The sequence below is a fragment of the Anas acuta genome, chromosome 14 (assembly GCF_963932015.1).
Source record: "Anas acuta chromosome 14, bAnaAcu1.1, whole genome shotgun sequence".
NCBI lineage: Eukaryota > Metazoa > Chordata > Aves > Anseriformes > Anatidae > Anas > Anas acuta.
In genome coordinates, this window is record NC_088992.1 from 11,309,852 (window position 1) to 11,321,653 (window position 11,802).

Sequence of the window (11,802 nt, forward strand, 5' to 3'; positions counted from 1 at the left end):
TATCCTTGTGGTGAGAGATCTGTGTTCTCCAACTGGTAATAAAGGACAAAGAGGACTCAGAGAAGTTTGATAACAACCAAAAAGTGGAGATGTGAAGTTGAGTCAGTGCTTGGCTAGTAGCAAGCACGCTGGGGATGTGCTAAGGACTGACACTAACTGGGAAGTTGTGTAAAGGTTTTGTCTTGGTTGCACTGGCTGCTGGATGCCTCTTCCCTCGGAGAGCTCACAGGGAAGGAGTACAAAATGAGCACAAACTGGTGAGAGTGACAGAGGAAAAATCCTACTGAGTAATAATGAATCCTGAGCTGACAGATTCATTATAAAATGCTCAGAGGCACTGCCAGACATTCCCAAAGCTGCAAGTTGTATCTGGAGTCATGGATGGGCTCTGTGGAGGGATGATTCTCTGATTCTCTATCAGAGCCCTGCAACAAAATGAAAACAAGTAGTATCACCATGTGTCACCCCGTACAGGCAAGTACAGACAGGCCCTGAAGCACAGGTTTGGGTTACAGCAAATGGAAAGTTTTGTTTTGTTTTGTTTTGTTTTTTCCGTTCAAATAAGTCTGGTCATAAAGTAGCCTAACTCTGGGACTGATGCGCTCTGTGGTTCCTTCTGACCTATGTTACACCTCAGCTTCTTATCACGTATTAACTGGTTCCTCTTTTACTTTGATCTGTGAAGAAGCAGCTAATGGTTTGTTTCATGTTGTTGCACCCTAGGATCCTTCTTACACCCTGCACTTTTAACGTACGCTATTTAAAGATTATAGGAAGAATTGTTGGCAAATGGTAGGTGACAGTCTGCTGAAACATAAAATAGAAAAATTTTCCAGTGAGACATTGAAAAAGCATGAAGGGAAGGAGGGGACAATCTGTAGACAGTCTGCAGCAGACTTTTTTCAGTTGGAAGACCTCTGTTCAGATGCACAGGCTGTGCAGTGCAAGGTTGACAGACTGTCTTGTTTGCCTGGGATGCCCGAAGGCTTTTGCTGTACCCTCACTTCACCCTAAATCCAACTGATGCTTGGAAAAGTTGTTTGGCTGCCTTTCAGATAGCTACACTGAGCTGAGGGCTGAGTCCTAGAGGAGCCCATTTCTCTCCTCTGGCCGTGAAGACAGCCTGGATGACTAGCTCAGGCGGGGAGCTCCACAGCGAGAAAAAACATGGGCTTTTTGAGTTCTCCAGGCTGTCTGAGAGCCTACCTGTGCAGTATCTGCCCTGGGGGTATCTGGATTTTGACTCTGTAGGAGTTCTCAGTGTGGACTGGGAGTTGGGGCAAGCTGAGCAAGAAAGGCTGAAAGCATCCCCTGTGGGAGTAATCCATCACATTGGACCCCAGAAAGGTGAGTGTGTTGGGGCTTTCCATGATCTCCAGGAAACAGGAGAGACCACTTGAGATAACTCTACTGCCAATCTACAACCTGGGGCCAGTGAAGGATTTTTCCTCTCTTCATCCTTCCCTTGAGCCCTTGGGAAATGTCCCTCAGGGGCACTTTGAAGTCCCACTGTAACAGTGTAGGTAATAGTCAATTCCCTTTGATTTAAAAGGTAATATTTATTTTCGCATCAGATTTTTACTCTACATAATGGTTGCTCTGAAGCCTGACATGTATTACAAGTAATGGACGGAAGTGGTTTCATCATTAGTCTCCCATCTCTTCTAGGACTGTACTGGTACTACATAAGGGCATGCACATTACTGATATCGAGCTGGCTACGTAGTTAGCAAGATGCACTCACCAGACCTATTCTACACACATCCGTTGCTTTGTGGGATGCACGTGGTCCATCCTCTCATCTTGGCTGGCCTGTGCACGAAACCAGGCTTCCCAACAGGCACCAGTCAATAACAGAGACCACAAGGCTTCTTCAGACGACTTCTGTTTTGAAAATCATGTTTTGATTTGTGAACCCGGAGGAATTCAGGGCAGAGGAAATGTTGGAAGAGGTCAGGCGAGCTGCGCTCCCTCTGCGTTACCCTGAGCAGCAAATAGCGAGCGTTCCAGGGTGACATCTGATTTTCTGCTTTTACGAGGCATATGTTTAGGAGAAGTGATCTGCTGTTTATTTTAATTGCCATCTTCTAAACCTCTTTTCTGTGTTCGCGCACACATTTGGAGACCATAAATAAGGATTGTTCAGGTTATGCCGTTATTTGGGTAGACAGCCCTGTCTTCTGTCAGTGCTCGGGCAGGTCTGTGTGCTGCAAACCCAGTTCCTCTTGTGCATCAGTGTTACAGTGGTGTAAATCAACTAGGTCTAATTCCTTCCTCAGTGACACTAGCATAAATCTGAAGTCACTCCACTGACGTCAGCACTGTAATAGCAGTGTAAAGGAACACTGGGCCGTCTTGGCTTCACAGCGTTGCTGCTGATTTACACCAGAACAAGAGCAAAAGTAGCGGGGCTCAGCATGTCCTAGCACTACGTAACTGAACAGCGGGACATGTGGGATACAGTGGTGACGATGGAGAACAACTCCCCTGATTTCACAGGCATTATGCTGATGAAAATTACTGGTAGCTTCACTGCAGATTGGGGCTAGGCGAGCTTCATCGAGCAGGTGGTTAGTGAAAAAAAAGAATAAACCAACTCTCCCATGCACAATGATTTCTCCTATCACTGGTCACTACCCCAGGAGAGTTACCTAGGGTAAAATCTGTCCATTTGTCTTGACAGACTGCTCCCAGGTGGGTGTCAGGAAGGATCAGGGGCTGCAAACTCCAGGCATGCCGCCTTAGCAGTAGCTCAAACTGCTGAGGGCCAGGAGGGAGGGTGGGAGAGCTGGCTGCACTTTTCTCCTCTGAGAGGGCACCCACAGTTGTTGCAGGCATTCTGTGCTGGCAGCGGTCAGGGTGTTAATCCTTACACACTTGTTTCTCTGGATTTTCCCACCTTGTCTGTAAAGGGCTAGAGGTGAAAGCCTGGCTGTAAAAGGGGTGCTGGCCCCTCCTCTGATCTCCGGTGGCTTCAGCCGGCGGATTGCAGATTTAAGCAGGAGACAAGAAATGGAAATTTCCCCTTGAAACTGCAGGGTTTTCCACACCGTCTTGCTGTATGAAAGAGACTTTGGCTCTGGATTTCTGCTGGTTTTCCTCTGGGAAGTCAGAGAGCTCAGTGGTTACCTCGGTGTCTGTCAGCCTTGCTCCATTAAAGCCAGTGGAGACAAACAGATTTACACCCGCTGGCCTGCGATCTTCTGTTGGCATGTGGCCAGTCCCTTAATTGTTCTTAAGTGACCTGTAATGGCACGGCTGTGCGGTGAGTGGCACGGGGTGAAATGCAGCCCTGCATGGTGTGACTGCTGCAATGGCAACACATCGATGTGAGGCCTGCTTGACCCACCGGGTAGCCTGGAGGTGCCACAGAGTAGGACGTGGCTGTGAGTGTGCCAGGTAGCTCCTACTCTTGCTGGAAAGTGGAAAGCCCTCCATTTTCTTCCTGTTTTACATCAACTGAGGTTGCACTTTTCTCAGCTCTCTTCCCAGAGCAGCCTCCCCTGTGCTGCCAGAGGTGAGAGGCCCGGGAGAACCCCAGAAACCTGCCAGGAACTGCAGTCCTTCCCTCTCCACTTGCTATCCACAAGGCTGGCTGCAGGCAGGAGAACAAACACCGTTCTCCATGCTCCTGGCCCCAAGGAGGCCCAGCCATGGCCTGGTGCTGCTCAGAGGCACCTGGAGCCCACTGCCCCCACCGTGTCCCCCCCTGCTGCAAGGTGGAGATGAAACCAGAGCCAGGGGAGCATGGCCCAGGTCTTCCCACCCTTTCTGCCCTCACCAACAGTGAATAACTTAGCCGATGTGTTCACTGGCAGCAAGCTGTGGACTTTGCCAGTCATGAAACAAAACTGATTGTTGCCATAGGGATCTGGGCTTGAAAGTGAAGCTCATCCAATGCGGGAGCAAGAGAGGACATTGGACTTCTGTGTCCTATCAAAGCTAATCTGCACGGCTGGGATTCGGAATACCAGACAGTCACTATTATAATAATAATGTCATAAAATATCCGGATATCAAGAAACACAGACTTCTTTGGCATTCTTGGCAAGAGTGAAGTCAGGACCTTGGGGCTGGCCTGTGAGGGCAGTCAGTAGCACCATCACCAGTCCCAGTGCTCTTCCCATGAGGAGCGGGGGCAATTAAATCATAGCAGTGGAGGAATGCAGGAAACTTAACCTTGCTCTGCCTCATGGGTGTCTTTCCTGAAATTCCCTCCTCCTTTCCGGATGAACTCTAAAGCAGTGGCTTTGCCCATGAAGCTGCAGCATGGTTCAAGTGTCCTTGTAAGCTTACAGGCTCCATCTATAGGATAGCAGAAGAAGAGCCCTTTGGCTTCAAGCTGATGAAAAAGGGCAGAGAAGCATCATTCAGAAATTCCAGTTTTCTTCTGGAAAAATTCCAGCATGCTCAGCATACCGTGTTGCGGAATGTCACTGATTTCCTCGTTGTTACTTCATATTTGGGTATAGTTTTCTTCCCTAGTTAAACTGTCAGCCCTTGCTCTCGGACTGCATGACCGTGGGGCTGTTGCCTGCGGAAATCACTTGGAGTTGTGGAGATGTTATCACTCCACATGGGAAATCTCAGGGATTTTCTAAAGAGCTCCTGATTTGTAAGATTTCCGTGCAATGGTTCTGATAGACTGCAGTGCCCCATATATAAAACTAAATGGTAACAATTAACATATACAAATCATCTAAATCCAGCTGATTTAGCGAATCAGTTTTCCTCACCTTGGTGTTTAATCATTGCCAGCCCCAGCCCACACTTCACTGCACCAGCTGCACCAGCAGAAGTAATTGCAGCTCACAGAGGTTTTTTAGAGTAAGAAACATAAGATGTGAAAAACTTTTTTTTTCCTTATTTTGTGCAAAGTAGAAGCCTTCTTGGCAATATAAAATTCTCCACAGCATGCTTGATTTTATGCTCAGGGTGTAATTGTACTTTCTTAAGTACTCCACCCCAACATTTCTGGTTGTGCATCCCTAACCAGTCCCACACACAAATCTCCCCCCTAGTGCCACCTGCACACCCCAGCCGTGGCCGGAGCTGCTCTGAGGTGCAGAGCTTGGCCATGGCTGGGCTTTTTCCATGGGGCTGTCGTTCCCACTGGGAACCCCTTTCTCTGCATTCCTGCTCTGCCACCTGCTCCAACAGCACCCTGCAAAGTCCTCTGTTCACCCTGGAGATCTCACAGTCCTTCCTCATATTTGCTTAAATCAGTGTACAGAATAAAACCCAGGTTTTGCAGGAGAGATCAGTGGTTTGACATCACAGGAGCCAGGGTTACTCTGAAATGGAAGGTAGGAAGGAAGGAAGGGTGGAGGGATGGACAAATTGCAGGGCAGATGGAGAGTGAAATGTTTTTTAAAAGAGGTGCTGGCAACTGATACTGTTTCATATCAGCCCTCTCATATTGGAACTTCAGCTTCCATTTGCGCAAGAAATGCAGCTTCATCTTTTGTACCTAGAATTCTTCAAAGAGAGGTGTTGTGTTCCCAAAGAACAGGATTTTTTTTTTCTTCATTTCTTCAGATTTATTCTATTCACAAATGCTGCCCCCCCCCCCCCCCCGACTGTAATCTTTGCCACGTACTTATTAAAATGTCGCTTTCAAATAAACAAAAGCACAGGCATATCTAGTACTTGTTCCTTTCTCTCCCTCAAGATTAATTTCCCATTTTTCCATCTAACATGTCAGTCATTCAGGTATCTCCACAATCAAGAGAAAGCCCTGTTCCTTCCCTTTTGTAGATTCACAGATATTAAAACCAGAAGGAAATATGTTCTCATCTTCTGGTCAGCAGACCTGAGCGCATGCGTAGAGCCGCATCTGTTTATTCCAATTATTTCATGAAAAGAAGTGCTTTTTGGTAGGCACTGCAGGAAAACTATTGCCCGGGTGCTAACACACCCAGCTGTCCTTGCAGAATGGCTCGCACAGCCCAGGATTACAAGGGCACTGTAGAAACATCGCTGCAGCCCATGGGGCTGAGGCTCACCTGCTTCGAGGAGGAGCAGCACGGGTATGTGGTGCTGTGTGTGGGTAGGGGGCATGGAGAGAGGCTGCTCCTGGTGCCCATGCATCCACTGGCTACCTCAGGGGATGTATCAGATGAGTGTCTGTAGGCTAAGGTAGAGCCAGTGGGCACAGGGTACAGCAGGCAGCAAAGTCCCAGGGAAGTGTAACCTCTCCCCTGGCTTCAGCATCTGAATCCCTCCTCTATTCCAACCCCTACTATGCAAATCTGATGCATTTTTTTCCTTTTCTTTCTCACACAGAGATCCCTGGGTGTCCAGGAATGGTTGAGAGCTGAATGGGCTGACCTCTTTTCCTCACCACCCTGAGCTCCTGAGGGCTCTGAAGGGATCGAGTGGGAGCACAGCCTTGCTTCTCTGAGCCTGGGGATGCTGCGGGAAGTGATCGCCTTGGCAAATGTCTTCATCTCAACCCCTAGCCCATCACGCATTGCCTGAAGGAGAAGCTGATGAAGGATTACCAGAGGACCAGGAAAGGCTCTACCAGCAGCACTTCAAGCATCAGAGGACGCAGATGGGGAACCAGCACTAAGAGAGGCACTTTGCAGGAGTCACTGCAGAGAAACCAGCTCTGGAAAGAAGCTACAAGAGCCCTGTGAACTGACGGAGGTGAAGGTCCGAGTCAGCACAAAAGGTGCTTCAGGGTTTTCCTGGCACAGCATCCTTGGAAAGCACTTTCAAAAGGGCAGGGGGGAGCAGGACCACATGGCTGTCTCCAGTGGCTGGTTCAGAAGAGCCACAGCAAGGTCCCTGCCTTACGGCCAGGTCAGAAGAGTGGCAGGATGTGCCCACAGCCCCCGTCCACATGTTGACTGGGGCTCCAGACAAACAGGAATCTGACCAAGACTGAGAGAGAAGGAGCATGGAAGATTGCTTTGGTTTATTCTGTGCTTGTTTCTCCTTCTGGTATCTTCTCTGTCTACCTCTTTTTCCCTTTAGCCCTAAATGTACTGCATATGGGGCACAGACCCACGCAAACAAGCAGGGGGATTAGCACAGGGCAAATCCTGCCCAGTGCAGTTTGCTGTTGCCAGATGGGGCTGACGTTGCACAGTGCAAACACAGCCTGGCCTTCATTTGCTCCATATGCCGACAGATCTGCAGCTGCAATGCCTGGACTTCGGCTGGGAGAAAGGCTCAAGCCTGGCAATCCTACTCACAAGCAGTCATATGCTAGCACAACGAGCCACTCTTGGGAGCCAAGTTTAATACCAGAGCCCCAAAACCACACAGAGGATCCACCTCTCTGCTGTAGCTGTTGAAACGAGCATGCTGGCAGGCTGCACACTCAGCTCCTGCATCACGGATTTTTAAAAATTCATTCAGCAGAGAAAGAGACAGAGACATAGGGAGTGACAAAGGCTCAGGCAGGAATTTTTAGGAAAAAAAAAAGGTTCAAAACCACAGGGAATCTTGCACTTCTTAATTGTAGATGGCGTCCCAGCAGCAGACTGACACATCCAGCTGGGAGGCTGCAGGTCTCTGCTCAGCACGCCTCTCCCGGATGCCTGGGCAAAACGAGCTGGTACTGACCTGTGCTGGGACCTTCTCTGTTGGGCTTCCAGCTGCAAAACCCTTCCCTTGTGTGCAATCGTATTTATTTATTTATTACCTTGCTGCTTGATGCAACGCTGCTAACAGGGCACCCTCCCCAAGCACCTCCCATGCTGGGCGAGGACGCAGAGAGGAAGCGTGTGCTGTACGTCTGGCTGTGAGATGAGAGTGGACAGACGAACAGACAGATGCCTGCCCTACCCTCAGTGCTGTTTGCATGAAGCACAGAGTTACCAGGCCGGTGACAAGGGCACACAGTGGGTCATGCACATGCAGGGACAAGCAGGCTTCTGGGGGCGACGTGCAGCAGGTGTAAACGCCTCCATCACGCCGGATCCGGGCACGCACACGGAGTGTGGGAGTACCTGAGTGTGAGGCAGGAGGAAAAGGCTGCCAGTAAAACAGGAATGTGTTGCCTGGGCAAGCACAAATTTTGGTCTTTGGAGAATTAAGAACAGGTTGGACAAACCCTTGTTGGGAAGGACAGAGGGACGGGAAGGACAGTGGGACAGATGTGTGCTGCATAAGCTCTGCGGAGCCCTTCCAGCCTCGTGCTCTGTGTGCAGCTGAGTTTGTGCAGTGCTTATGCACTAATCACTTTTTCCTGCTTCATGCCCAGATCCTGCCCTCCCAGCTGCAATGAAGCAGACGTCCCCTGCCTTGGAGGAGCCGTGTCTCTGGGCGAGGGGCTTTGTCCAAACCTGTGTCGCTGCTAAATGGAAATATTTCCCAACCAAAAACCTGTTCCCTCAGAAGATTCCTGGCTGGCTCCAGTCACATATTATGTACTGGAAACACTGCCCTTGGGATTAACGTTCAGGTTAGAGACACGCATGGGATCTTTGTAGGTCTTTTTCTCACAAATCCTCTCATGCTCGAGGGCAGTTTGCAATACATGAGATGGACGCACTTTCTCCAATAATTCACCAGAGCGGCCCCAAAGCAGTGACCTGCTTATTGCTGATTGCTTCCTTGCAGAGTCGTAAGAGTTGGATATGGAAGAGATGTATTGCAAATCCATCTGCCTATGAACCTTCAGGCTTGTTCCATGTATTCCATTTACTGGTGGTATGCTCGGTCTATTTTTAAATGCACTGACACCAGGGTTAATGTGCTGTCCTTTGGGAGGCTGCTCCGTAGTCCAAGTCATGAGCTGCTATTAGCCTTGCACCTGCATTTCCTCCTGAAAATTTCATTCCATTATTCCTAGTGATGGGAATAATCTAATTCCCAGTTATTCCTTCAAATACCCGCTGCTCGTTATGCCTTGGGCAAGCTCTGCCACTTGAACTGCACTCCTCCTGCCTCCCCCGCGAACCTCTCTGGCTCCCTGGTTTCTGCTGCTCTGTCCTTCCCATAGTTTGGCACAGAACGAGCCTGTTTGCTGTTAAATCAGAGGTTGGGGGTTTTTGTCAGGGATCTGCACCCAGGAGCAGAGCAGCCAGGACCCATAGCAGAGCCCAGTCTCCCCAGATGCTTGGAGCTGCTCTCCACCTCCTTGCACAGCATGCATGGTACAGAAGCAGGGCAGATGCAGAGATGTGTCCGAGTCAGCAGTGAGCAGCTCACATCCTACAGAGATCAAATGCCTGCTAGGGAGAGCGCACAACCACCTCTCCATCTCTGCAAAATGCAGGTTGAGCAATGGGGAAGGGAGCACCTGGGCACCATAGCCACTGTCTGTGCTGTGCTGCCTGGAAATCAGGTCCATGAGCTCAGCACCAAGGGCACCCCACATCCTGCTCAGCAGAGGGGTGCTGAGCACCAAGGCACGTGGAGCACGTGCTGGGGCAGCCTCGCGTGCCGTGCTCAGCCGGAGCACTATTGTGATCGTAAGAGCTCTGTTCTCTCCTCACTGAACAAATTGTTCCTACAAATAAAGAATGAAAAGCCCTCCTCTTCCCACTCGTCTTTTTTACACTATTCATCAAGCGGTGCTGCAGGAAGGGACAGCACCAGGGTGGGGGGAGCAGAAGTTGCTGCGCTCCTGGGGACACCAGGACAGCTCGTGGGGAGGTGCCAGGGGTCACCCGGGGAGGGGTCGAATGCAGGCAGAGCAGCCAGGAAAGCAAATGCAAAGGGCACAGGGGCAGGGAACTTCCAGGGATTTTGCTGAGGCAGCCGGGGTGCAGCATCTGCTGGGGATGGGGCTGTGGGACCGGGCTGGAGGGAGCTGAGCGACACAAGGCAGTCTGGGGTGGTGCTGGACCTGCAGCTGCTGTGGTGTGGGGCAGGAGGATGGGAGGTCAAGGAAACCAAGGAGGAGACAAAAAGATGAGGGAGGATGCTGAGACTCCCAAGGGTTTCTCAGGATGATGATAAAGGAATCTGGAGAGTCCCTTGCATGTGGCAGAGTGTGCTCCCAGGGGCTCCTTCTGTGGCCAAACATCAGGTCGGTGATGCACCAGAACAATCCTTAATTGCCCCTCTCCATCCCCAGCTGCTCTCTCCTGTGAATTGGGGCAGGGTGGTGGTGACAGCATTACAGCTTTCCAGAAGCAATCGTCGGGAGAAGCATTTGGTCCCCACATGCCGAAAGAATCAAAACAACACATTTCCAGCAGAATTCGTGATTAGACAATTAATCATCCCAATTTAAAACATCGGAGGGCCTGGAGGGCCTCGATACATAAAGATGTTCGAGGCTGTGGTTGTGCTCCACGGCTGGCAGGGAGCTCGGGGCTTTAGGCAGCGTCTGCACTGTGGGTGCACGCAGCCTGGGAGCGGTCAGCTGGGGAGAGCAGCAGGCAGAGATACCCCGAGAGCCTGGGTGTCTTTTATCAAGGAGTAGCAACAGCCTCCAACTGGTGTTTAGCTGTATACATGTCCCCACAGTGCTGTAGCTCCACTTTTTTGTGGGGCTGAGTACCACAAAAACTCAGCATCCTTCCTGTCCTGTGGACATTTCCAAAGTCATTTAGGGCTTAGAGACTTTTACACCAGCCAGGTGCAGACCTAAGCGCCTGCACATCCACAGTAACAAGGCTTGTGTAGCCCATGCAGGCCTCCAGCAAGCTAACAGGACGCATTTTCCCCATCTCCCAGACTTCGTATCTGGATTTAGTGAGCTCTGGGGTCAGTCTGGGTTTTTTGGGACTGGATTGTGAGCCTCATTTTCCAAGAACACAACCAGACATCCCATGATGTGTCCAAATATCTTTCTGAAGTTCCTGAAGCTTTAAAACAATCCTGAGAAAAGAGCTGTGAGATTATTGCAGCACAAAACTGCAATAAACCTTTTCTTCATCCTTTCATGGTTAGAGGTATGAACATGAATTATGGCAGCTTAAGCCTCTTGAGAGCAGCATGTAAAATTGTTTTCTCAAACTGCGGGTAAAGAGCCTTGTTAAGCTAAGATGTCAGCGCTCACAAACGGTGCTGTCTGAATGGGGCTCTTTTACGAGCCAGTTTAATCCTTCCAGGAATTGCACGACCCCTTTCTGCCCGCTCTGAGCATCACATTCACTCCTCGCTCCCTGCTTCCCTGCCTGTTTGTTCGCTCGAGGCTCTGGCACTGTCATCCCTTGCAGCAGACGAGATGTCTTGCAGCTTGAAAATATAACTTTGATAAAAAAAGAGCCCCACGTCTGGCTAGCTTACCTGCTACTTGGCAGATAGCAGAGGCTATGGAGGAGTCAGGGGTTCTTCGGGGGCAGCCAGCAGCAAAAACAGAGAAAAGAAATGTTCAGTGCTCCAGCTGCAACTTTGAGGGCTGCTCTGTTAGTAGCCACGCAAGCTAACAGCCCAGCAAGCCCCGTAGGTGCCTTTCTGCAGAGCCTTGCTGCTCCTGATGCAGATTTCCCTGGAGGACAGAGGGGCATCGAGGGGACCCTGCCCCCAGCAGCAGCCCCCACACCGACCCCAGAGCCATGGTTCCCCCGGCGTAACTACAGCCCCTCGCTCAGGGTCCTCCATCCACAGCATCCTTTTAAAAACCACACCGCTGGGCATAGACAGCAGCGAGGTGCTTGCCCTGCCCCGTATGCCTGGCATAGCTTCTGGAGGATGTGTCCCTTTTCCCGGTCATGCTTCCCTGGCCTGACACCACCCCAAAGGGCACTGCTGCCATGGCACCCACATCAGCCCTGAGCCTGCCTGACATCCCAACCCAATTCCCGAGGAGGCAGCCCAATTCCGGAGCTCCCAGACAGGCTTGCTTCCAGTTCCAGAGACACAAATCCCAGCAAATGTTGGATTAAATAACTT

At 50.4% G+C, this 11,802-nt stretch overlaps 1 protein-coding gene across 2 annotated transcripts in view; it reads left to right on the plus strand.

Annotated features, from left to right (window-relative positions):
- The window catches only part of LOC137864086 (beta-2 adrenergic receptor-like), a 31,160-nt gene extending 21,671 nt beyond the window's left edge, over positions 1-9,489 (plus strand). For both annotated transcript variants that reach the window (XR_011101299.1, XM_068697881.1), the window contains exon 2: positions 6,286-9,489. Coding sequence is in view for 1 of the 2 variants with exons in the window: in XM_068697881.1 (XP_068553982.1) it covers positions 6,286-6,320 (35 nt within the window). In the remaining variant the exon portion in view is untranslated. The remainder of the gene's footprint in view (positions 1-6,285) is intronic.
- Positions 9,490-11,802: the final 2,313 nt, after the last annotated feature.